General features: G+C 57.5%; 1 protein-coding gene and 1 non-coding gene across 2 annotated transcripts in view; both read left to right on the top strand.

Moving 5' to 3' along the window:
- DTX1 (deltex E3 ubiquitin ligase 1) overlaps nt 1-24,600 on the top strand; it is a 33,868-nt gene that overhangs the window by 7,286 nt on the left and 1,982 nt on the right. The window contains exons 3-9 of the mRNA XM_069497164.1: nt 9,676-10,354; nt 22,540-22,601; nt 22,965-23,126; nt 23,385-23,446; nt 23,949-24,107; nt 24,200-24,361; nt 24,474-24,563. Coding sequence (XP_069353265.1) covers nt 9,676-10,354; nt 22,540-22,601; nt 22,965-23,126; nt 23,385-23,446; nt 23,949-24,107; nt 24,200-24,361; nt 24,474-24,563 — 1,376 coding nt within the window. The remainder of the gene's footprint in view (nt 1-9,675; nt 10,355-22,539; nt 22,602-22,964; nt 23,127-23,384; nt 23,447-23,948; nt 24,108-24,199; nt 24,362-24,473; nt 24,564-24,600) is intronic.
- On the top strand, nt 6,352-6,458 carry LOC138401993 (U6 spliceosomal RNA). Its single transcript, XR_011236587.1, has one exon. It is a non-coding gene; the product is annotated as a U6 spliceosomal RNA (small nuclear RNA).

The following is a 24,600-nucleotide window of genomic DNA, read 5'->3' on the forward strand; positions in this document are numbered from 1 at the left end:
AGGATGAAATGAGATAACGTGGGTAAAGCATGGAGAATGCTACTTAGTACTCATGCTCAAGTAGGAAAAGGATTTCGACGCCCCACTGGAGGGGTGCAGGGTGCTTTCGGCCATGGGATGTGGGTGGTGTGTGCCTGGGGCCTCTGAGAGGAAGACTTCTTGGAGGAGGAGTCCTGCGAGAGTGTATGGCTTGGGTAAACAGAACGACCAGGAGGGACACTTGCAGCAAGGCCCTGCCAGAGAGCTCAGGCTGGCACCGAAGGGGGAGGGGCTAAAGGAGTCGTCTTGGGGCCCCACGGGGCCCGGCAGGCTGGGCTGCCAGCTGCTGCCTTGAGCGGCCAGGCCCTTGGGGACTGAGAGCCACAGTGCAGGACCAGCCTCATTCATCACAGGCCTCGGAGGCCAGAGCCGGAGCAGGTGGGGCAGGGGCTGACCTGGGCACTTCCTACTCTGTCTGGGCTCCCTTCCCCCAGCCTGCGGGCATCACCCCATTTTACACGCAGTAAAGCTGAGGCTGGAAGGGTGAATGCCACCTGCCCCAGCTAGGACGAGTGGGCCTGAGATCAAGCCTGTAGCCAGGTGGGCAGTGACCTCCCAGGCTCGCCCTGTGCCCCGGCCGGCTGCCCCAGGACCTTGGACAGTGCCGCCGTGCCCTGCCCACCCCTCAGGGGTAGGATGGGGATTCCAGGGACAAAGCCTCATCACGGCCCTTTCCCTCTCCTCCTGACACCTTCCCAACCTCCTCCCTGTCTTCTGCTTTCTCCCATCCCCCAGTGTCACCTTCCCAAGTGCACTGTGGAGTCTGGAGACAGGGAGGCTGCAGAGCTAGGAGGGGTGTGGAGGGGTGATAGGAGTGATGGGGATGAGGGTCCCACTGGGGACATGATAGAGGACGTGATGAGAGGGGGAGGTGGAGGCCAGGATTGGGGGGTGCCTGGAGGTTGGGGGTGGGCAGGACTGGCCACAGGGCCTCCAGGTGCCATTCAGGCGGTGGCCATGGGGTCCCTAACTCCCTCCCCAGAGTGGCATTCATGGGTACATGCGGAGTGTCCCAGGCCTCCCCCTCCACCTCTGTGTCTCCCCGGGCCTCCCTACTCTGCCCAGCTCCTGCGTCACTCCCAGTGCCCAGGACAGACTCCAGGCCCCTAGACAGTCACCCCCCATGAGCCCACCCAGCCTCCCGACTGACACAGACACTTCCGGTACCGGAGGCCAGGCACCGAGGAAGTCCCAGGATGTGGGACTGTTCTTGACCTTGGGGCCCCAGGAACTGCCAGGCTGGGGGCTGGGTCTCCCCCGGGTCCTGCATGTTGTGTCCTTGCTCCGCCACCCTGGCCAAGCGCCTCTGCCTCTCTGGGCACCCCCCGTCGTCCCTCTGGAGCTGCTCCAGGTGCTACTTCTACCTGCCCAGACAGAGTGGCAGCCGGTGACGGGGTGCAGGAGGGAGTCTGGCAGCGGGCCCTGGAGCCGAACACCCTGAGATGCAGAACAAAGGACGAGGCAATCAAAGGAGGTGGCCAGGACAGTCCTGGCAGCAGCCGCAGCAAAGCCGCCTCTTGTCCTGATGACAGGCTGGGCCTTTGTCCCTTCTCCCTCCAACTGCAGGCAAAGCGCGTCAGGGGAGGCACAGGGTTTACCTGAAATGTCCCCGTCTTGGAGCCCTCCCCCGGCTGGGGTGAGCATCCCAGCTTCCTCCGCTCTAGGAATGAAGGTTCACTGATGCCAAGGTGTTAGTCACCTGGAGCCGGGGAAATGGCAGTCAGGGGGCCTGGGTTCGAGAGCCGTCTCTGATTTGCTAGCTGATCGTGCCCATGTTCCTTTCTCTGTGGGTCCGTTTCCCCATCTAGGCAGACACTGCAAGTTCAGACGCTTACGGGGCCTGGGCAACTAATAGAAGCGTGTGCAGTGTCTGGGAAGGCAGAGATTTTTACCTGTCTTGTTCTCCGGTATCTGGTATGCAGTAGGTGCTCAATAAATACCCGAAGGCACGAATGGGGCAAGTATAACTCAGCTCCTGCTAACTGCTGTCAAGGAGGCCGATCCCTGTGGTCACATCCCCGGATATTTGGGGGGTTTTAAAATCCAGACGTGTGTGGGTCTACTCTCATTCTTAAATGCTGGTCACTTTTTAAGATGTAAATAGCACGTGAGCCAGAGCAAAACCACATCCACCCCAGCTTGCGAGCTCCAGCCTAGTGATGTGGAGCATTCGGTTAGGTTCATCCGTGTGTATCTGGTTATTCATTCATTCATTTCTTCATCTAGCATTTTCCACGTGCCTACCCCCCGGCCCCTGGCCACAGAGGGATGCTAAAGTGGCTGAAAAGCAGCCCAGCCTTGGAGGGGCTGCCAGGCTGGAGGGAAGACGGTGTCTCAGCACCTAGGGGGCTGCGTGCTTTAACGGGGGCACTGCAGGTGCGAGGTGTTCTGGGGGCCCCAAGGAGGAAGTGGTTATCCCCTAGCATGGCCCAGAAGATTCCAACAAGGCCGAGTGCTGGCATGGGGCCAGGAAGATCGAGAAGGAACTCAGCAGCAAGGGCAGCAGGGTTGGGTGGCCGGAAGGATATTCTAGACAGGAGGAACAGCATGTGCAAATACACAGAGGCACGGCCATATAGGGCGTGTTCAGAGGATGGCTGGAATTTTGGTGTGGTTGAGTACGAGGCTGTGCAGACAGCTTGTGATGGGCTTCGAAGGCTGAGCTAAGGAGCTTAGGCTGATTCCTAAGGGTACTGGGGAGCTATGGATGGGTGTTGAGCAGAGGAGTGACACAGTCACACTTGAGTTTGTGAAAGGTCCTTCTGGCTGCCATGTGAGAATACACTAGGGGGTGGAAGCCGGGACACAGGACGGAGGCAGCTCCTGCGGTAGTCCAGACAAGCAGTGACGGTGGCTTGGGCACAGTGGTGGCAGTGGAAGTGGGGAGTGGTTCCAGTCCTGGCTGGGTTCAATCCTGGCTTAGTGGCTTAGTAGCTGTGTGACTTCGTGCAAGTCACTTCACCTCTCTGTGCTTCACTCAGCATCTGTACAAGACAATGCTAATAATGGCTATCATCATTATTATTTTATTTATATCACTATTATCAGAAAAACCCACCCCATAGAGTTGTTTTGTGGATTAAGAGTTGACTCATATGAAGCCCTTAGAACAGTGCCCGGCCCTCTGTGAGTGTTTACTATTTTTATTACGATTATGCCCATTTCACAGACAAGGAGCAGCTCCGAGGGCTCTAGGTGGTGGGGGACCCTTCTGTTCCCTCCCCTCTATTTCCTGCTCTCCGCGGCTGCTGCCGCCGTGCCGGGATCTGAATCCGAGTGTGGGAATCGGGTGACCAGGAAGCCGCCACACGGCCACGGGCTATGCACAGCACGCCACCCGCTGCCAGCAGCCTCCGAGGCGGTGGCCCGTGTGAGTGCCACGCGGCCCCTCAGCCTTCCCCAGGCAAGGCCGGGGACCCCACCTCCGCACATCCTCTCTCCACCGCCCCGGCTGGAAAGCCCGGCCAGCTCCAAACGTGCGGAAACCACTAATGGGCCGCAGCTTAGCTTGACGAGTCCCAGAGGAGAGTTTGGAGGGAACAGAACACCGCAGGGTTATTGATCACGCGCAGGGCGGGAGCCAGCCCGCGGCTGATCCTCAGGCTGCAGTTCGAATCCCAGCCCGGCCGGCGCCCGCAGCGGGACTTCCACGTCTTCTCAAGGGGCCTCAGTCTCCCTATCTGCCAAATGGGGCTAATAACAGCGCACACGCCTGGGGCTGCTGCGGGGACTGGGAGGTGAGGCCTGAGCCCTCAGCACAGCTGCTGGCGCAGGGAGCCTCGGTAAAGCAGATCGCTCTGCTTGTTGCTGCTGCTGCTGTTAGAGGGAGTTGACCAGTTAGACGGTCAGCAAGGGCGTTAAAGGAGAAGCAGCTATTCCAGAAGGTCCTGTAGCAGTCTGGGTTGGAAGCTCAGCTATGTCACTTACTCCTGGCGTAACCTCTTGTGCCTCAGTTTCCTCCTCCAGAACATGGGCTCGTGGGACTAGATTGGAACAGTCAAGGGGACAGCGAGCAAAGCCGGGTGGCCTGGGCCCGGGTTCTGGCTGGACCGCTTCCTTGCAGCTCACCCTGGGCACGTCCCTAACCGCCCTGTGCCTGTTGCCTCACCTCTAAAATGGGGTAATGATGTCCCTGCCTAAGGGAGGCTGTGAGGACTCAGTGAGTTCAGAGGAACAACTGTTATTGTCAGCGCTTCTGGCTTGGTGGCGGATTCAGTAGAGGCTGTCACTGGGGCCGGATCCAGTGGGCGCTCAATCGTGCTCCACTCACCACCCAGCCCCCGTCACAGGCCCCAGCCCCGCACCTGACAGGATGTCCCATGACCGCCTCCCACGGGCCCCCATTCCCGGCAGGGTCTGGGTGCCCCCACATGAGATCACTTCCCTCTAGGAAGCCACCCCCAAAGGGAGGGGTTCCCTGTGGGGCCTGTTGAGGCTGGCCCAGCTCAGGGAGGGACTGTTTGGAGGCCGAGGGGCAGGCAAGAGGGCTTGGAGCCTTCCCCGCTCCATGGAGTCAGCTACTTCTTAAGGCCAAGGGTGGGGGTGCTGAGACACCCACACAGCCCACCTCTAGGTGGGGAGATGGAGGTTCAGATCAGGATCACGCTCTCAGGGCAGAAACCACACATGGCTAAACAACTGAGGGCAAAGCTGAGGTACTGAGCTCCCCGTCACTGGAAGTATCCCAGGCTGGACCACCACTTGGCTAAGTTGAACCCTTCAGAACCAGTGCAACCTGGGTCTTCCTTGTCTCTATGAGTGGGGCATCATTCCCAGCCCTCTGTTCTCACCCTTCCAAGAGTTCACCTCTCCGGGCCTCAGTTTCCTCATCTGCAAACTAGAAATAATCCTGGTCCCTCCCTGGAAGACATGGCATTCGGATAAAATGAGTGAGTGGCGAGGCGAGTGCTGAGCACAGGAGGTGGCACACGGCGGGTGTGGATCAGAGTTAGTTAACACTTCTAACACTTGGCTATTTTCTACCGCATCTCCCCACCCCTCTCTCCCCTGCCCTGGGCCTCTGGTTCCCCCTGCGGGATGGTCTTGGCTTCCAGGTTTCTTTCTGTCTCTCAAACTTGTTCTGTGTCCTCATCCACAGCTGTCCTTGTACCCACTTCACTGTGGCCCATTTTGCTCTTTGCCTGTCTCTGACAGTCTCTCTGTGCCTGTGTCTCTCTGTGTCTCTCCATCCCTCTCTCTCCCCCTGTCTCTGCCCCAGCCATGAAGCGGTCCCTGGCTGCTGTGGCCGTGGCCGCCCCCACGCTAGGTCTCAGGGGCCCACCTCCTGCAGCCGTCCAGCTGACAGCGACCCGATCCCCTTCCCCCTCAGTGCAGCTGGAGGAAGACTGGAGTTTTCCAGCCAAACGTTGTTAAGAGACTTGGGGACGAGAGGGAAGGGGGAAGCAGACAGGGACACAGGCCCAGCAGGGGCACTGGTGCTTGACTCAGGTCCCTACTGCCAAGGGGATGCAGACCCTGCAGCCAGCACAGTGGGGTGCCCTGCAGGCCGGACAGAGGCGAGGTCTCTTGTCGCCCCCAGGCCACCAGCCAGAGGCCCTGCCGGTCTCCCAGGCTGAAGAACCTCCGGCCCCGTCTTAGACCCATTGTTCTGGCTGAAAATCTAGGCCAAGGCCACTGCGGAGGAGAAGGAGCGGTTTCCAAGGCCGCTGCCTTGGAAATCTCAAGATCGACATCCAGGCAGGTCGTCAGGGAACCAGCTGCCACTGCCCCCCGCCGGCCTGGTCCCTGGCCAGCCTGGGCCCAAGAGGTGGACGGATGGGCAGGCAGGCAGCGGCGGCGCTGCGGGGTGCAGGGCCCAGCGGGGAGGACAGCAGCTGCCCTAATTACTCCAGCTCTCCGGGTTCCAATCTCGTTTCAAAAGGACTCCAGGGACACAGCCTTTAATAACTACCAGTAAACAGGCAGGAAAATCGATACCTGGTGAATAGAGCCCTGGAGAGACGGAGGCCTGGGCTGGCCCTGACGAGCTCCCAGAGCCCTTTGCGGCAGAGCTGGCCAACACCGACTTTGGAGACCCTCTGCCCCGCCCGAGAGTTCTCCCCTGGGACCCCATTTGCCACCCACCCCCGGGGCTGTTCCTGCTCCAGCCTCCACGCCCCCTCCATCAAGCCCAACCCCTCCCCTTTCCCACCGTCCCCAAGCATGTGCCAAGTAGGTTGCCCGGTTCAGTTGCAGATGCCTCTTGTGCGCCAGGCTTTGTGCCTGGTGCCCTCGAAACAGAGTCTTGGATCTGACCCTGTCCCTGTCCTCCCAAAAGTCATCAACCAATGAGAGTGGTTAAGAACAAAAACAGTGCTCGCTTCGGCAGCACATATACTAAAATTGGAACGACACAGAGAAGACTAGCGTGGCCCCTGCGCCAGGATGACACACAAATTCGTGAAGAGTCCCATATTTAAAAAAAGAACAAAAACAAATAATTTAATGACAGTTCAAGGGTAGACATGCAATAAAAAGCTGTGTAGGCCAACTATAGCAATAGAACAGAGAAGTCCTTGCTGGAAGAGGTGGGCATGTGAAGGGCTTTGTTGGATGAATAGGAGTTCACCGAGTGAACAAGGGCTGAGAGAAGGTGAATCTGGGTAATGTATGTAATAATAGCCATGGTAGCTAACATTCTTCAAGCCCTTACTGTGTGCCAAGGGCTCTACTAAGCACCTTTGCCATGTATTATGTCATTTTTGTCCCCCAAATTCTTTGGGGTAGGTATTAATACCTCCATTTCACAGATAAGAGCACTGAGGCTATGTGTGGAGCCAGGATTTGCATAAGGCCTGGGAAACTTCTGAGTTGCTTTAATCTCTTCACTCTGCACCACCCACCCGACCGTCCCCTGGCTAGCTCCCGTCTGTGCCCTTCCCATCCAAGGGGTTACACTTCCCAGGTGACACAAGGAGGCTCATGGTGATACTTCAGGCACATCAGACTTGAAGATCATCTACCACAGCCCCTTATCTTGCACGGGGGGAAACTGAGGCCCTGGGAGGGGAAGACCAGCACACAGGAGCAAGTGGGAAGAGGATCCAGAGTTTTCTCCTAACTAATCCCCTCTCAGGCCTGCCCTGGAGGAAGCACCGTCGCCAGGGAAGAAATCAATATGCACACACTCAATTAAAATGATAAATCAGGCATCAGAAGGAGGCTGAGCCCGAGGCCCAGGGGAAGTTTTCAGAGGATTGACTGGAACATCGTAGGAGCCCTGGGACCTTACTTCCTGGGGCCGGGCTGCCAGTGCAGCCTCCCCACCCCCTCCACCCTGTCTGTCTCATATCAACAGCTCTGTGCCTCAATTTCCCCAGATCTCAGCGTCTGTTCAGTTGGCAGGGGACAGGGGTGGTCTGTAGCCCTTGGGATTCTAACAGAGGAGAGGGCAGAGGACAAGCTCGATCAGCCCTGAGTAGGGACACAAGTGAGGGACAGACACAGTCAGGAAACTCCAGAGACTCTCTCATGGCAGGAGAGAGAGGCTGCCTGAGCAAGGGACATGGGGGGTCCTCGGGGAGGACCATGGTGGGTCCCCCCATGAGCCTGCACATCCCTGGGCCAGGCACTGTGGGGAGAGGCCAATTAACAATGGAAGCACGCTGCATGTAGTGAGTGCCTACTGTGTGTAGGCCCTGTGCCAGGCACTGGGGACACACCAGTGAGCAAGGCAGACAAGATCCCTGACCTCGTGGCTGACAGCCTAGCGGGAAGTGACAGAGCGTGAAGAAAGCATGGCGATTAAGACATCATGTGAGGGGGTGCTAAGCGCCGGGAAGGAAAACGAAGCAAACTAAGAGGATCGCAATAGGAGGGCAGCTGTTTTAGAAGGGTGGGGTGGGAAGGTCTTTCCAAAGAGGTGACGTTTGAACACACACTTGTAAGAAAGAAGGGAGGAAACTATGAGAACATCTGGGTATGGTGAGGTCATGTGCCAGGCAGAGGGAAAGCAAGTGCAAAGGCCCTGGGGCCAGACAGGGCAGCAGCAAGTAGACCAAGGGGGCCGGTGTGGAGTGAGTGAGGACAGAGGTGACGTCAGAGAGGAAGACGGGGCCCCACAATGTGGGCTTTTCTAGGTCACGGTCAGGACTTTGGCTTTTACACCAAGTGGGTGGGAGCCATGAGGATTTTGAGCAGAGGAAGGATGTGATCTGACTTGTGTTGAACAGGATCCCTCTGGCTGCTGCGTGGGAAACGGATTATGGGGGAAGGAATGGGTCATGGATTAACACCAACCCATTTTCAATATGGGGCCACTGAGGCCTGGGGAGGCATAAGGGACTTGCTCACAGTCAAGGAGCAGTCGACTGTGCAGCCTTTCTGCAGGGGTGCCGAGTGAACCCAGCAAAAGGATCTCATTGCATCAGCCCCAAGGCATAGAGCAGGCTAAAGGCTCTGAGAAGTCCTGCAGTCTGGATTGTGGGTCATCTCTGGTGAACCAGAGTTTCCCGTGGAGCCTTGATCTCAGGGAGCATCTAGATCTTTGGCAAACATGGAGCAGGGGTTGGGAGTAAATCCTCAGTGCCCTCGTTCATGAAAGGGGTGCATTACTACCCACCTGGCTGGGTTATCATGGAGTTATCACGTGGATTTTGCACGAACCCTAAGCATGCGGCCCTCCAAAGAGCGGACAGGCGGCAAACATTTGTCGAAGGAAGGAACAAATGGACAAACAGATGAATGAAAAAAACAAATAAGTGGACGAAGGAATAGCCAATGCCGGGGTGAGCACGGGGAATGAAGGACTAAGACAGTAATTGAACCCCAAATGGATCAGTGTGTGAGCTAATGAATGAATTCATTCATTCATTCATTCAGTAAATATCTCTTGAGCGCCTACTGCCCGCAAGTGCTGGAGATACAGCAGTAAATAAAACAAAACCCCCGCCTTTGCGGCTGTTGCATTGTAGCAGGGCGAGACAGAAACCAAGAGAAACGGGTAAAACATAAAGCATGTCTGGTGGAGCGCGTGGAGCGGGGGAGGAGAGAGGGGAAGCGTGTGGGGTGTGGACGGTGGCAAATGAAGGAGCGACTGAACGCGTGGATGAAGGGGTGAGCCGAGGATCCAGAATCCCCGCGGGTGTGGATGAGAAGCAGGACGGGTGACCGCGGACGGGAACGGATGAACTAGGGAGAGAAGTACTGGGTAAGCGAATGGGACGAATAGGAGGATGTGTGAACTAAGGCATGAATGAATGAATGAACTAATGAAGGAATTATTGAGTGAGGCAACGAGCCAGTGCTTGAACTAATAAACTAATGAATGAACAGATTGATGAACGAGTCATTGAATGAATGAGTGAACTAATGAAGGGGAGAAGCACTGCGCCACCCACCTCTCTGCACGGCCTTGGTGTCTGTGCCCGCCCCCACCTGTCTGACAGCCCCCGCGCCCCCTTGCCGCCCGCCGGGGCCTGTGCAAACCCTACCCCAGCACCTGTCTTGACCCCCCTTTCCGCCCGTCCCCCCTTTCCGAGCGCAGGCACCATGCGGCCCTAACCCTACCCCAGCACCTGTCTTGACCCCCCTTTCCGCCCGTCCCCCCTTTCCGAGCGCAGGCACCATGCGGCCCTAACCCTACCCCAGCACCTGTCTTGACCCCCCTTTCCGCCCGTCCCCCCTTTCCGAGCGCAGGCACCATGCGGCCCGTGCGGCGCAACTTCTACGACCCGTCGTCGGCGCCGGGCAAGGGCATCGTGTGGGAGTGGGAGAACGACGGCGGCGCGTGGACGGCCTACGACATGGACATCTGCATCACCATCCAGAACGCCTACGAGAAGCAGCACCCGTGGCTCGACCTCTCGTCGCTCGGCTTCTGCTACCTCATCTACTTCAACAGCATGTCGCAGATGAACCGCCAGACGCGCCGGCGTCGCCGCCTGCGCCGCCGCCTGGATCTGGCGTACCCGCTCACGGTCGGCTCCATCCCCAAGTCGCAGTCGTGGCCCGTGGGCGCCAGCTCGGGCCAGCCCTGCTCGTGCCAGCAGTGCGTGCTGGTCAACAGCACGCGCGCCGCCTCCAACGCCATCCTGGCCTCGCAGCGCCGCAAGGCACCACCCGCGCCTCCTGCGCCCCCGCAGCCGCCGCCACCGCCACCTGGAGGGCCGCCGGGCGCCCTCGCCGTGCGCCCCAGTGCCACCTTCGCCGGCGCGGCTCTCTGGGCGGCCCCTGCCGCCGGCCCTGCGGAACCCGCACCGCCCCCACGGAGCCCGAGCGCCCCCAGCGGCGCGCCCACCCCCGGGCAGAACAACCTCAACCGGCCGGGGCCCCAGCGCGCCACCAGCGTGAGCGCACGTGCCTCCATCCCGCCGGGGTAAGACGGGGCCCTGGGGGAGGAGGGGTCCTCTGTGTCCACTGCAGGCAAGGACCAAGCCCAGGGGTGGCTGCCCACTGGAGCCGGGAGCAGAGCCCCACGGGGCGGCTTGAGCGAGCATTACCTGCTTGTGCCAAGCATTTCCCCTACTGGCCAGGCCTGAAATAATCACCATGACTTTGGGTTCATACTACGGTTCTCAAACTAGGCTCCAGGGACTCCTGGGGTGACCTGGAATAGTGAGGGCTGGGGGGACTGGAAGTCAGGCAGACCAGAGCCAGTCTCTCTGCTCTTGTTTTTACCAGAGCAGCCCTTTTTGGAAACACTTCTGTGAATCGGCTTGCCCAGCGGGGATTCACTGAGGAAGGGAACCCAGGTCATACCAACTTTGGAAATTCCTGGTTAAAGTGTCCTAGGCCCCAAGGTAGGGACCCAGTGAGTGGCTGTCCCCTACCCACCCTGGAGCCCAGACTCTGTCAGTCTGAGCAGAGGACCAGGCCCTGACAGAGTGGCCATGAGAGGGAAGAGCAAAGACCTCGAACTTGACAGATCAAAAGAGAAATGGCCAGGAGGGTGTGGGATGTCCCCAAGAGGAGGAGGAGGAGGAGGAGGGTGGCACCAAAAGCTAACTCTGTTTGTATCACCATGGCATGGCCCAGGGGATTGACAGTGATGGCCTGGGGTCACCAAAGGTCGGATCTGGATATGACCTTTGGGGTCACCACATCCAGGCCACCCCTTTGATTAAGGGGCAACCAAAGCCTGGGAGAAGGAAGGATCGGGACCCTGAGCTAGACTGCGCTGTTCACCTTTCGTTCCTTTGAGAGTCTGACACCTCTGAGTTGCAGTATCTGGGGCCAGTGCCCTCCCTTCATCGAGCCTCAGTTTCATCATCTGCCAAATGGGGGCAGAACTCCCCACGGTGTGGAAACGCACGCAGCGTCTACACCGGGCAATGGTGCCGCCCAGGCTGTCAGGACCACTTTTGTTATCCAGGAGAGGGCTGGTGTGGGGGCTGGGGGAGCTGGAATTTTCCAGGGAAGGACTGCAGCCACCACCACCTGCCTGCCTCATCCCTCCCTTCCCCTGCCCTCCAGGTCATTCCTCTGGAGGAGAGGGCTGGGGGACAAACGGAGGTGGCCCCTGTGTGAACCCAGCCCAGGGCGGGCCCAGTGCCCACAGAGAGGAGACCTGAGGGGGTCGGGAAGCCTCTTGGGCGAGTGTCGCCCAAAGCTGCAGGAGGGACTCACCCAAGTACCAGTGATGGCTCCTTGTAGGTGGCACCCAGCTCTGGCTGCCTTGTGCACAGAAGGGGCTAGAGGCCCTAGAATGACAAGAAGGCTGGGACAACAAGCCTGAGCGGGCGAGGGAGGGGTCAAAACCAGGAAAGTTCCAGGGGCCTCTGCAGCCCGAATTTGAGAGCCTTCTCTTTGGGGTAGTGCCGTTGTGACCCACAAGTGGATTAGGAAGTCAGAACATCGTAACCAGGACTTTCTTTGGATAGAACAGTGACCTCTGGAGCAAGAGGGAAGAACTGGGGAGGCAGTGGGACAGGGTGGGCTGGGTGCTCAGGGAAGACCCCCGGGGAGGAGGCAGGCAGTGTGGACAAAGGTGTTCCAGGCAGAGGGAACAGCATGTGCAACCTCAAGGGAGGTGTGAGGAGGGCTGGCATGTGAGGTGCCGGTGAGGGGGGGAAGGGCATCCCAGGCAGGGCAGTGCAAGTGCAAGAAAGTGGAGGTAGGAATGAATCTGGAAGGTTCTGGCAACCACAAACTGATAGAGGCTCCTTTGTGGAACAGCGGGGGCTGAGATTTTCCTTCCAAATGGGGGTACAGAGCTAGATTGTACGACTTCAGGGAAGTCTGGGCTTGGTGCTGCCAGCAATGGGGAGCTATAGAGTGTGCTTGAGCTCAGGAGGGCTGTAGGGAGAAGAAAGATTTCTCCTTGGGGGTACCGATCCAATCATTAAACATGTCCCTCTCTGACCTAAGAGGGTGTTGTCCCCAGCCACGTGTCTCTCCCCAACAGTGTACGTCACTTCTCCTGCCCCTCCCTTGGGGATAGTTTCTCACCCTCCCTGAGCCCAGACATCGGCCTGGAAAGCCGGAGATAGCCGGGTGGGGAACTAGCAAGGGCTCCCTCGCCCTCCAGACACAGGCAGACTCTGCCAGTCTCCCCCTGGCCCCTCTGGCAGACCCCCCCAGCCAGACAAGCCTGTGTCAAGGCCCCCACCCCTCCATCCCCAAGGAAGCCCAGCTGAAGTCCCCTGTCTCAGCATGGGGGCAGGGGCAGGACCCGTGCAGCCTGTTGCTGGGGAAGGGAAGGGAGGAAGGGGGAGGGCATGGCAGACTCTGGCTCCTCCAGGCTGAAGCTTCTTGTTGCCAAGACAACCGAGGCCTGGGTGCAGCCTAGGAGGGGACAGGCATGGGGGTGCCAGGCAGCCAGGCCTCCCCACCCTGCCCCGGCTCTTCCCCCATCCTCTGTCTGGGTTTTTATGTCTGTGTCAGTTTGCTGGGGCTGCCGTGACAAAGTGCCAGACTGGGTGGCTTGAACGACAGAAACGTATTCTCTCATGGCTCTGGGGGCTGAAGTCCAAGGTCAGGGTGTCGGCAGCGCCGGTTCCTTCTGAGGCCTCTGTCCTCGGCTTGTCGATGGGGTCTTCTCCCTGTGTCTTCACGTGTCCTAATCTCTTCTCATGGGGACACCAGGCCTGCTGGATTAGGACCCACCCTAATGGCCTCATTTTAACTTAATTAGCGCGTCAAAGACCTTATCTCCAAACAAGGTCACATTCTGAGGTCCTAGGGGTTAGAGCTTCAGCACGTGAACTCTGGGGAGACACAGTTCAGCCCATAACAGTGTCTCTGCGTGTCTCTCCCTGTGTATCTCTCTGTGTCTCCCTGTCTGTCTCTGTCTCCTGCTCCCTCTCTCCTGTCCTCCCAGCCTCACCCTCTCTCTCCCTGCTTCCTCCTGTCCTCTCCTCCTCTCTCCCCTGCTGGACTCAAACAGACACAGGGTCCTTTCCAGGTTGGGCACACTTGAGGCTTCACCTCTCCAGCCTCAGTTTCCCCATCTGCCAAAAAGAGCCAAACCCACCACCTCTCGCATGTGTGGACTCAACAGGGCCGATGGGCCTGCGGACACACTCAGAATCGGCACATAGCGTTGGCATGCCAGGGAGGAAGGGACTCTTCAGAGGGCTCTGATACCATTTTTCTCACCTCCATCCTCACCTCAGCCTGGGATGGAGGACCGGGAAGGAGGCCCAGAGAGGGGGATTGACCTGCCTGGGGTCACACAGCCAGTGGGCGGCAGAGCATCCACCTGGCCGGGGTTTTTTCCACTTGCCCCTGCGATGGGGCGGGGAGCCAGCTGGCAGCCTGGGCTGGGGGCCCGGCGGGGGTGGGGAAGATCCGCCCTGTCTTCCGAGGGGTCAGTGTCCAGCGCAGATGAACCACACTCAGAGTTTCCACCCCACGTGTTGGGTGGGGGCAGAGGGACACCTGTGGGCCTGTTTCCATTTACTGGGCTGAGCGCTCACTATGTCTCAGGCTCCGTTTCACGGCTTTGACGGGCATCGTCTCTCCCAATTCTCACAGAAACTCAAGGTGGCAGGTCCTGGCATCCCCCTGAGGATAGTGAAGCCCCAAAAGGCTAAGACACTTGCTCAAGTCACGAAATTAGGACTCTGATTCCAAAACCCAAGTTGGCCAGGCTGGGCTGCCCGGGCTGTTTCAGATCACGGTCCAGAAACCCCACCCCAATTCCTGTGTGACCCCAGCTGAGCCCATCTCCCTCTCTGGTCTTCAGTTTTTGCACTTGTGAAATGGGATTGGCAACGCAGGCCACTGTCCAGCATGAGGCCAGCTGTCAAGGCACCTACATTTTCAAGGCTGCACCCCCTGAAATCCACCCTCGTCCCCTCCCGTCCCTATCAGACTCATACAGCCTTGCCAACCTGCTTGTCGCTAAAGAGATGTCATTTGAGTTTTCATACCTTTGGTTCTTTAGTTGAGCCTGAGAACCGTTTCCTGTTTACTGACCACGAGTGGCTTCTTCTTTTGCCCATTCCCTGTTTATTTCTGCGGCTTGTCCTTCTCTTGGGCTGTTCATTACTCTCCCTGCATTAAGGGTGTTCACTCTCTGACTATCCTCTTTTCCCTAGTTTGATGTTTCTTTTTACTTTATGGCATATGTTCGTCTGCTTTTGAATTAATTAATTAATCCCTGTTTATTGAAGAAGTGCCGTGTGCCAGGCACTGTTTGTTGTTTAGACACCACAGTGAACTAAACAGACAGTCCCTGCTCTCTTGGTGTTCACATTCTAGTGGGAGACAAACAATAAGCAAAATAAGGAAAGTTTAGAATATGGTAGAAAGTAGTAACTGCTACAGAGGAAAAATAAAGAGGGGAAGAGTGTAGGAAGTGATAGGAAGGATGTGATTTTATTTTATTTTATTTTATTTTATTTTTTTTTTTTTTTGAGACAGAGTCTCACTCTGTTGCCCGGGCTAGAGTGAGTGCCATGGCGTCAGCCTAGCTCACAGCAACCTCAAACTCCTGAGCTCAAGCGATCCTCCTGTCTCAGCCTCCCGAGTAGCTGGGACTACAGGCATGCGCCACCATGCCCGGCTAATTTTTTCTGTATATATTTTTAGCTGTCCATATAATTTCTTTCTATTTTTAGTAGAGGTGGGGTCTCGCTCTTGCTCAGGCTGGTCTCGAACTCCTGAGCTCAAACGATCCGCCCACCTCGGCCTCCCAGAGAGCTAGGATTACAGGCGTGAGCCACCGCGCCCGGCCAAGGATGTGATTTTAAATACAAAGTTCTGGAAAGTCCTCACTGGGAAGGTGACATTTGAGCAGAGATAGAGGGAGGTTAGTTAAGAAGCAAACCATGCAGATAGCAGGGACAGCTCGTGCAAAGGCCCCGGGGCAGGCCTGGTGTGCCTGGAGAGGCCGAGTGGGTGAGTGGTGGGAGAGGAAGTCAGAGGGGAAAGGGGGCCTGTCGCACGGGGCCTGGCAGACTGCGGTGAGGACCTTGGCTTTGACTCTGCGTGAGATGCCAGCCAGCGGGCTGCGAGCTGGAGCGAGACTGGTGTGACTTTGTGTTAAGGAGCTCCCAGACCGCAATGGGGGCTGAAGCGGGAGGCAGAGGGGAGACGGACTTTGTTGTGGTGGGTGTGCTTTGGTGTTTTCCTTCCTTTTTCTTTTTTTTTTAATTTCTTGCAGTGATTTTATGTTTTTATTCAAAAGAACCCGCACTTGATAGGTAGTACCTTCAAATGGTTTGAACGTGTTAAAGAACTGAACTGAACGGTACCCTCTGAAAAGTCGAGGGCCCCCCCAGGCCTCTGGCCTGCCACCCTCCCCCCTTTTCCTGCCTTGCCGGTGTGCGGGGGCAGCTGAAACTCTGCCTGCCACAAGGTCAAACCAAACACTCCCCCACCCCAGCCCCCACCTGAAGCACTTCCTGCCCTGCTCCCTGGGAGGCCAAACCGCCCTCTCCCGTGTGTGTGGGGGCCGCCCCGGGCCGTGGGAACAGCCAGCCCTGCCCTGCTGCCCTCCCCTACCTGGGCCCCCAATACACAGAGCGACAGGCAGGCTGGGGACCAGGAGGGTGGACAACAGTGACCCAGAGCGCCCCCCCACCCCCCGCCAGCCTCTGGATAAATCTGAGCCCCAAATGCCAGCCACACCTCAAAATGTCTCTCTAGCTGACATTTGCACTGTTTAGTCCCTAGAAGGTGGATGGGGACAGGGGCAGAGGATCTCATTTCACAGAGGGGAAACTGAGGCCCGTGGAAGCCCTGAGTCTTGTCCAGGCAGACAGAGGCGCTGGAGTGAGGAAAGGGGACGTGAGCAAGGCCCCCAGACAGTGAGCGTGGACGGGCCCAGGGCCACCCAGTCTTCCGCTGCATCCTTTAAGCCCCTGCACAGGGGGTGGGGGAGGGACTTGGCCCCAGGCTGAGTTCCCCAGGACTGTGGGGGACAGGGATTCGGCTACAAAGTGGAGGGAAGGCCCAGGCCCTGGCAGGAACCTCTGGAAAGGAGGAAAGGGGAGTGCAAGGGTCCCCAGTGTGTGGTTTAACTTCCTTCTCCCATGACGTGACAGTTTCCCTTCTGCCCCTTCCTCACCCACTTGGACCCAAATGACTTGGTCATGAGCCTCCCAGGGCTCCCCAGGGGGCTGCGGGGTAAGTGCCAGGAATCCTGGGGGGTCTGAAGCCATCATCAGAGAATGTGACAGGTCTGGGGCCTGCTGGGGGCTGGAGGGGAGGGACAGGGGGCCAGACAGGTGGAGGGACAGAAACTCAGCACCCTAATGGGGGTGTCAGGCTGGCCTCCTGCTTTCCGGGGGTCCTGAACTCCTCTCTGTAATGGACAGAGATGGCCGCGGAGCAGGCAAATAGACCCCCTTGTACAGCCCCTGATCCAGCCTGCCTGGGGCTGAGCCAGCTCCAAGGTCTAGTTCAAAGGCTTCAGCCCACCTCTAGAGCACAGAGGGCTCTGAAGCCTGGCTCAGCTCCAGATGGCTCCACAGACCAACCTGGTGGGGTCAGCTCTGGCCTCTGACTCGGAAATTCCAGGCCCCAGTGCCAGCTGTGCCACTAACCAGCTGGGTGACCTTAGTGAAGTCATTTCCCCTCTATGGGCTTGATTCCCATCATCTGCAGAGTAAATGACAAATAGATTTCATCTCATAAATAGGTGCCATCTCTGCTCCAATGGTAGTGACTTCCTGGAGCACTGTATTGAAGAGAATTCTGAAGTTGCATCTTGGCTTAGTGGTAAGGAGTGCTGTGATCGATTGGTGATGCCTGTCATGGGTATGAGATCAGCAGTAGTGGTATGCATGTCATGTGTTTGACGTCCCTGCTCTAACCTTGCCTGGGTGAGGGGGAGTTTGATATTTGGAATTAGAACCACTGATTCTAAGGACACTAGGCCCCCCTCTGAGGAGACCACAGAGCTAGTAAACCAGTTTCTTATTTGGTTCAACCCCTCCATTTAGTACTTACTGAGAACCCATTTTGTACCAAGTGTTATCCTCAATCCTGGGGTCACAGGGCTGGGTCAGACACATTTCCAGAAGCTCATACTCTGATAGAAGACATAGGCGTGGAACTACACAACTAGAAAGCAACACAGAAAATGCCCATATCCACATAAAAAGACAAACACAGTCCCTTGGGGATTAAAAGAAGGACCGGATGTGAATTCACTTGAGGTAGATCAGAAAAGTTCTCATGGAGACAGTGATCTTTGAGCCTCCCTTCAAAGGGCAGATGTGCACTGGGGACAGAAAGTGTGGGCAGGCAGGGGAAGGTAGCCATACGGAAAAGGGCAGGGAACAGTGTGAGGAACAGCAAGCAGGGAAATCTCCCTGTATCATTCCATCCTGCTTGGGGACATGACCTTCTAGCCAGTGCAGGTACGGAACATGTCTTTGCTCTTCCTTGGTGGAAAGGAGAGCCAAACCACCCCATCGCTATTTCCCAGGCTAATCCTGGGGAGATTTTTTTCCTTAGCTGGGGCTTCCTGCCTCAGCCTCTAAGCCATGATGAGAGAGCTTGGTTTCGTGTAGTGTTGCTAAGAGCACAGACCCTGGAGCCCAGTATCCTGGGCTCAAATCCTGGCTCTAACGCTTACTGGCAAGTCACTTCCCCTCTGTGCCTCAGTTTCCCTGTCTATAGAATGGGATGTCATGGGCTTTTGGGGACAATTAGATGAGACAGTGAAGCGTTTGCTCTTGCTGTCCTGCTGCAGCATCTGAGCACCGAGAACGCCCCATGGCCTGTGTCCAGGTGGCACATTCACTGAGACAGTTTGTAGGGAAATGTCCTGGTTCCTTGCAACCTTGCCTTGGCACTTCTGCCTCAAGTTGAATGGGGAGCATTTCTGGAAAATTTCTTAGAGACAGTTTGCTTGGGCTGTTCCAACGGGATGCCCCCTTAGCGCGCTCACCTTAGAATAAATGGCAAAGAGCGTCCAGGGACTAGGAGCTGCAGAGGAAGTTTCTCACCTGCTCCGAGGCTCACTTCAAAGGCGTGCAGAGAACGCGTGGGTAGAATGTGCCCCCAGCATGTGCTCCTGAGTCAGCTGCTCAGAACATCCCCACAAAACCCATTCCCTCCTTCCTTCATGCAGCAAGTGTTTATTGAACATCTACTATGTGCTGTGGACTGGGGTGGAGTCAGGTGGTCCGGGAAGGTCTCTCTGATGAGGTGGCATTTCAGAGACCTGAGTGAGCCAACCATTCGGGATCTGGGGGTAAAGCCTTCTAGGTGGAGGGCACACCAGGCGCAGCGGCCTGGGAAGGGACCGTGGTCGCGTGTGAGAGGAACAGCTGATGTGTCTGCAGTGGAGAGATGGAGGGTGGGAGATGAGGTCACAGAGGCAGGGACCGGCCAGATCACGCAGGGCCTGGTCATGCTTCAAGACTTTCTAACATCAAGTCGTGATTAATGCTATGAAAAAAAATTAAGGTAAGGACAATGACAGGGGCATCTTTAAAGTAAAGCGGTCAGGAAGTCTCTCGGTTAAGGTGACATTTGAGCAGAGACCTGTGCTAGGTGAGGGAGGGAGCCGTGAGGATATCTGGGGAAGAGGATCCTGGGTCAGGGGTCAGCACGTGCGAAAACCCTGGGGTGGGAATGTTCCAGAGTAGCAGTGGGAAGACCGGGCTGGCTGGACTGGGGTGGGCAAGGGACGAATACCCAGGAAGTGAGGCTCAGAGGGTCAGCAGGGCCAGATCAGGAGGTCAGATGTCACTGAGCAAGGGGTGAGCCACTGGGGCAATGGGAGCAGAGGACAGACAGGATTGGTACAGGCCTGGGAAGGGTGGCAGAGACAGCGTGGCATTGGGGCCCAGGCCTGCCTGCTGGTCAGAACAGATTTCAGGGGGGCCTAAGGGATTCCCCAGGCTCTGCCAGGCTGGGCCCCAAGAAGGCAGAGCAAGGGGTGAAGGCCGGGCCCGCCTTCCGGGAGGCCCCCGGGCAGCGGTCGCTTGTCCAGGCAGAAGGATGTTCTCACTGACTCGGAGGAAACAGCGTGTCCCACATCAAAAGGGGGCTGGGCGGCTCCCACGCTCGGGCGTCGTGGGAACTCCGCTACCCAGGGTTCTCGCAGGAGGCCCGCGATTGAGAGAGGCTGGGGGCCACCACGGGGTAAATTGTTTTTTAAAAGCCTCGCCGTGATACCCCACTCATAACCCTCTTGCCAGGAGCGAGACTGACTTTTGCAACCCAGGGCTCTGTGGTTTTTAAGGGGTTCCAGACATTTTAGGGCCACTGAGATCTAAATCAGTTAGGTACCCCTGGCCTTACTCCCAGGCCACAGGCTCAGCAAGACCAGGATCATCAGCTGGACCAGACCTTGGGCATTGTATAGACCTGGGGTAGCAAACTGGCTTTACTGATTGATAGACACTGCCTGGAGAGCTGCTTGGCTTGAGAGAGTGCTGGGGTGGATTAGTGATGTCTGCCACCGGTAGGCAACAACACAGTGGTGGTGTGAATGCTAAATATTTTTCTTTCCGCCCATTTTACAGGTAGCCCTGGAGGGAAGGAGGGATGCTTTCTTCTCATGAGACAGAAAGGAAGGAAGAGGGGTGGGGGAGACCTAGACTTAACTAGCTTGTCTACACTAGAGGTATTTGAAGGACCAGGCAGGGAAGAGAAGCAGCTTGAGGGGAAAAAAACGCCTTTGTGCTTTCCGATGAAAGTACGGGGAGGAACAAGGTTAGGGTGGTGATACCCACTCTCCTCCAGGAAGGTCTTGGAGCATGGTGACAGGCCTTGAGAAGGGTCAGAACGTCCTCTTGCGTTCCCATGTGTGACGAGTCAGTGTGTGCGAGCGATTCCTCTGTGTGATGTGGCTTGGCGTGTCTGTGTGTCCCGGCATGCAACGTGAGCAGTGTGTCCTCCTGTGTTCCCGTGTGCAATGTGAGTCAGCGTGTGCAAGCAGTTCCCCACGTGCCACGTGGATCAGTATGTCCGCGCGTTCCCGTGTGCGGATGGCAGGGCCTTGTGCACGCTGTGGGGCGCCAGGCACGAGTGAGGGCTGAGTGCACACTCCCGTGAACTTGCTGTCTGCCTTCCCCCAGCGCTGCGTGGCTGGGGAGGGGGCGGCTGCGGCGGGGGTGGACCCAGTCTGCATGGGCACGCTTCTCTTGTCCAGCTGAGTGTCCTCACGGTGTACACCTGTGGGTATCTGTGTGTGTTCCCCACGTGTGTGTGGCTCTGTGTATGGAGGTGTGGGGAGGTGTTCCCTGGAGCATGTATGTTCATGCGGTGTTCTCCAGGCGAGCATGTGTGTGTGTGTGTGTGTGTGTGTGTCTATGTCTGAATGCGTGTATGTTCATGGAGGGTGCGTTCCCTAAAGTGTGTCTGTGTGTGTCTATGTGTGTGTGTGGTGTGTTCCCTAAGTACATGTGTATCTGTGTATGTGTGAGGAGGGGGTTCCTGGTATGTGTGTGCCTGTGTGTGCATGCATCTGTGGTGTGTTCCCTGGGGCGTGTGTATTTGTGTGTCTCTGCATGTGTACACGTGTGTAGTGTGTTCCAGGGGGTGTATATGTTTGAATGGTCCTCTCCATGTATGCGTGTGTATCTCTGTCTGTATTTGTGTATGTGTCTCGTTCCCCGGGTGTGTGTGTCTGTGTTTCTGGACCCACTGCGGCAGTGCCCCAGCCTGCCCAGGGGACCAGGTGCTTGAAGATGCTCCCCAGCCAGCTCCCCTGTGCCAACAGTGCCCGCAGGGGACAGGTGACCAGACCGCACTGGATGGGCTCAGACACGAGCAGGCCAAGGGGGCTGCAGCTTCCTCTCCCCCTGTCCCTGCCCCCACCCCTTCCTGCACCCGCTCCTGGCACATCCCCCAAGCCCTTCTGGCTCCCCCTGTATTTCAGAACACTCCTTCTCGTCCACGAAACTTACCCAGGTGGGGTTCCACGCCCATCAGCAGCAAGACACCAGTTGCCCTGCATAAACGAGTGCTCCAGCAGTGAGGACTCAGGCAGGCACACCACACATCACAGCATGCCGTCTCATTCAGTCCTCCCTACGCCCTTGTGAGGTGTTATTACCCCCACTTTGCAGTTAAGGAAACTGAGGATCAAGAGGTTAAGTGTCTGGCTCAAGGTTGTCATTGCAACACTTTCATGGTTTCCTCTCTAACGTGGAGAGAAGTTACACCAGGACTCGGGCTAAGTTGCAGAGAGGTGAAATCACTCAGCCAGGATTACACGGCTGATGGTGGGGATGGTGACGGCTAATGCTTTTAGCATCCTTATTAGGTACCAGGAATTGTGCTTGCCCCTTGACATGTAGAATTTTATGGAATCCTCACAGCAAACAAAAGGAAGGTGCCATATTATCCCCATTGTACATACAGCCTCTTATGGGAGATGAGATGACGTGCTACATGTCACCCAGCTGATTGGCAGTTGAACTGAGACAGTGAAAGCCCTGGCTGACTCCAAAAGCCAGAGCTCTTTGAGGGGCTCGAGGAAAAGGGGAAACAGGATACCTTTTGCCAGAGCCTCTTCATTTGAAGAGGGGACAATGCCTTAGTCACAGGAACTGACATCAGTAAATATTCCAGAAGGAAAAAAAAATTTTCATCATCAAATGTCCTTGGAAAACCTGTAATTATTGATTGATTAACTATATGTCTTCATGCAGGACTTATCACCACCTTTAATATGCTCAGCTATGTCATGAATCTCTGTGAGGGAGACAGTGAACTGTTTCCTAACTTATTTGTTCCCTGAATCCTTTTTTCCTGGAACATATTACAGGGATTAGTGTTTCATATAACAAACTTTGAGAGATGTAGAATAGCTAAATCACTAATAATTGAGTTTCAGGCACAGCAGCCAATGAAAGGGAGCTGTTAGAGCCAAAGTTCTGTCACTAGGGAGGAGGCCGGCTGTGGGGTGAGGAAGAGTCAGCACTAACTCTAGGGTGCACCCCACTAGAACCCAGGCAGAGGTCCTGGCTACACCCCATAATAGGATGTCAGAGTAGAAAGGGAATTTCCTAGTTATCATCTTAGATGACAGAGGCGGGCACAAAGAGGTCAGGGTGTGACCAGGAGCCAGGGACAGAAGGCAAACCAGGGTCCCCTTCTGTGGTGTCAGGGGCTGGAGTCCAGCTACGACCTATTCTCTTCACCCCACAGGGTCCCTGCGCTCCCGGTGAAGAACTTGAACGGTACTGGGCCCGTCCACCCGGCCCTGGCAGGTGCGGTCCAGCCCGGGATGGGAAAGAAGGGCGGGGCCCACGGGGCGGCAGCCCCGCCCCTCGCCCTGTGACTCCTCCCCTTGGATGGGGCTAGTGGGCGGGCCCCGGAGGGAACGCCCCCTACCATTGGGCCCAGAACACGGGGTGGGCGGGGCCCGTGGAAGGCACCCCACTGGCTTCAACCCACCTGAGGGTGCCAGGATTCCCGGGATGACCAGGTGGCTGGGTTTGGGGAAGGCACCCTGCCCCTACTTCCCCTTTCACAGACTGCGGGGCGTGGCGGGGGGGGGCAGGGGGCGGGCCGAGAGCAGGTGGGGCGGGGCCTGGTGGCGCCCCGCCTCCTAGCGGCCTCCACTCTGCCAGGCATGACCGGGATCCTGCTCTGCGCGGCCGGGCTGCCTGTGTGCCTGACGCGGGCCCCCAAGCCCATCCTGCACCCGCCGCCCGTGAGCAAGAGCGACGTCAAGCCCGTGCCCGGCGTGCCCGGGGTGTGCCGCAAGACCAAGAAGAAGCACCTCAAGAAAAGTACGCCGCCCCAACCCTGACCCCTGACCTGACACCCCTGAGCCTTGACGAGATACCTCTGACCGCTGGACTCCACTTTGCTCTTAGGACTTGCGACCTCACTGCCATCTCCCTTCCCCAACCCCATCCTTCTCTGAACTGTTACATCCAGCAACCCTACAGCACTGCCCCAGCCCTCTGACCCCTGACCCCGTCCTAAGCCAAGCCCTCAGGGGTAGACCCTGGGTGCCCTCACACCCACCCCCCGTGTCCCTGCAGGTAAGAACCCCGAGGATGTGGTTCGAAGGTACATGCAGAAGGTGAAAAACCCACCTGACGAGGTGAGCCGAGGGGCGGGGCAGGCCCGGGTGGGGCAGGGGTCTCTGTCCCGGGATGGAGCCCTCAGCTGTCCCTGTGGGTTCTGCGCCTCGAAGATCTCTCCTTCCGGGTGCCTTTTCACTTTCTTTACGAGGACTTTGATGAACAGAAACGCTTAAGTTTCATAGAACCGCGTTTATCAATCTTTTGATGATTGGGGTTTTGTGTCATATTGTCACCCATCTTTTCCACGCAGTGTTTTTAAGTTTTGCTTTTGATGGTTAAGCCTTTAATCCACCTGGAGAGGGGTGTGGAGCGAGGGAGCCGTCTCCTCCTCTGTGATACATCGGAATCCACTGTGCGGGAGGGCCTGTCCTCCCTCCCTTTGTCAAACGGGTGCCAGAGAGGGGGGTGGTCTGCAGCCCACGGGGCCTATGGGCCTGGCGCCCACCGAGGGGCAGGGCTGACGCGGGAGGTGCCCTGCCCTCCCCAGTCCTCAGCCTCCCCCCGTACCCTCCCCACCAGGACTGCACCATCTGCATGGAGCGGCTGGTCACGGCATCCGGCTACGAGGGTGTGCTTCGGCACAAAGGTGTGCGGCCCGAGCTCGTGGGCCGCCTGGGCCGCTGCGGCCACATGTACCACCTGCTGTGCCTCGTGGCCATGTACTCCAATGGCAACAAGGTGGGCTGGCCGGGGCAGTGGGTGGGGAGTGGGCAGGGGGCCGGGTGGGGTCAGGATGCCTGGGGACTCACTGCCGGCACCGCTCACCCCAGGATGGCAGCCTGCAGTGCCCCACCTGCAAGGCCATCTACGGGGAGAAGACGGGCACGCAGCCACCAGGGAAGATGGAGTTCCACCTCATCCCCCACTCGCTGCCCGGCTTCGCCGACACCCAGACCATCCGCATTGTCTACGATATCCCCACAGGCATCCAGGTGAGCCCCCTGCCGCCCCTCTGACCCCCGACCCTCACTCCTGCTCTCTGACTCCCCCAGAACCCCCCACCCCCTGTTTGTGGTTTAAACCCCCACTGTCCCCCACCAACAGGGCCCTGAGCACCCCAACCCGGGGAAGAAGTTCACCGCAAGAGGCTTCCCGCGCCATTGCTATCTGCCCAACAACGAGAAGGGCCGGAAGGTGGGTGCCCGGCCGTGACAGCGCAAGGGATGGGCCC

The sequence above is a fragment of the Eulemur rufifrons genome, chromosome 21, assembly GCF_041146395.1.
Source record: "Eulemur rufifrons isolate Redbay chromosome 21, OSU_ERuf_1, whole genome shotgun sequence".
In the NCBI taxonomy this organism is placed as follows: Eukaryota; Metazoa; Chordata; class Mammalia; order Primates; family Lemuridae; genus Eulemur; species Eulemur rufifrons.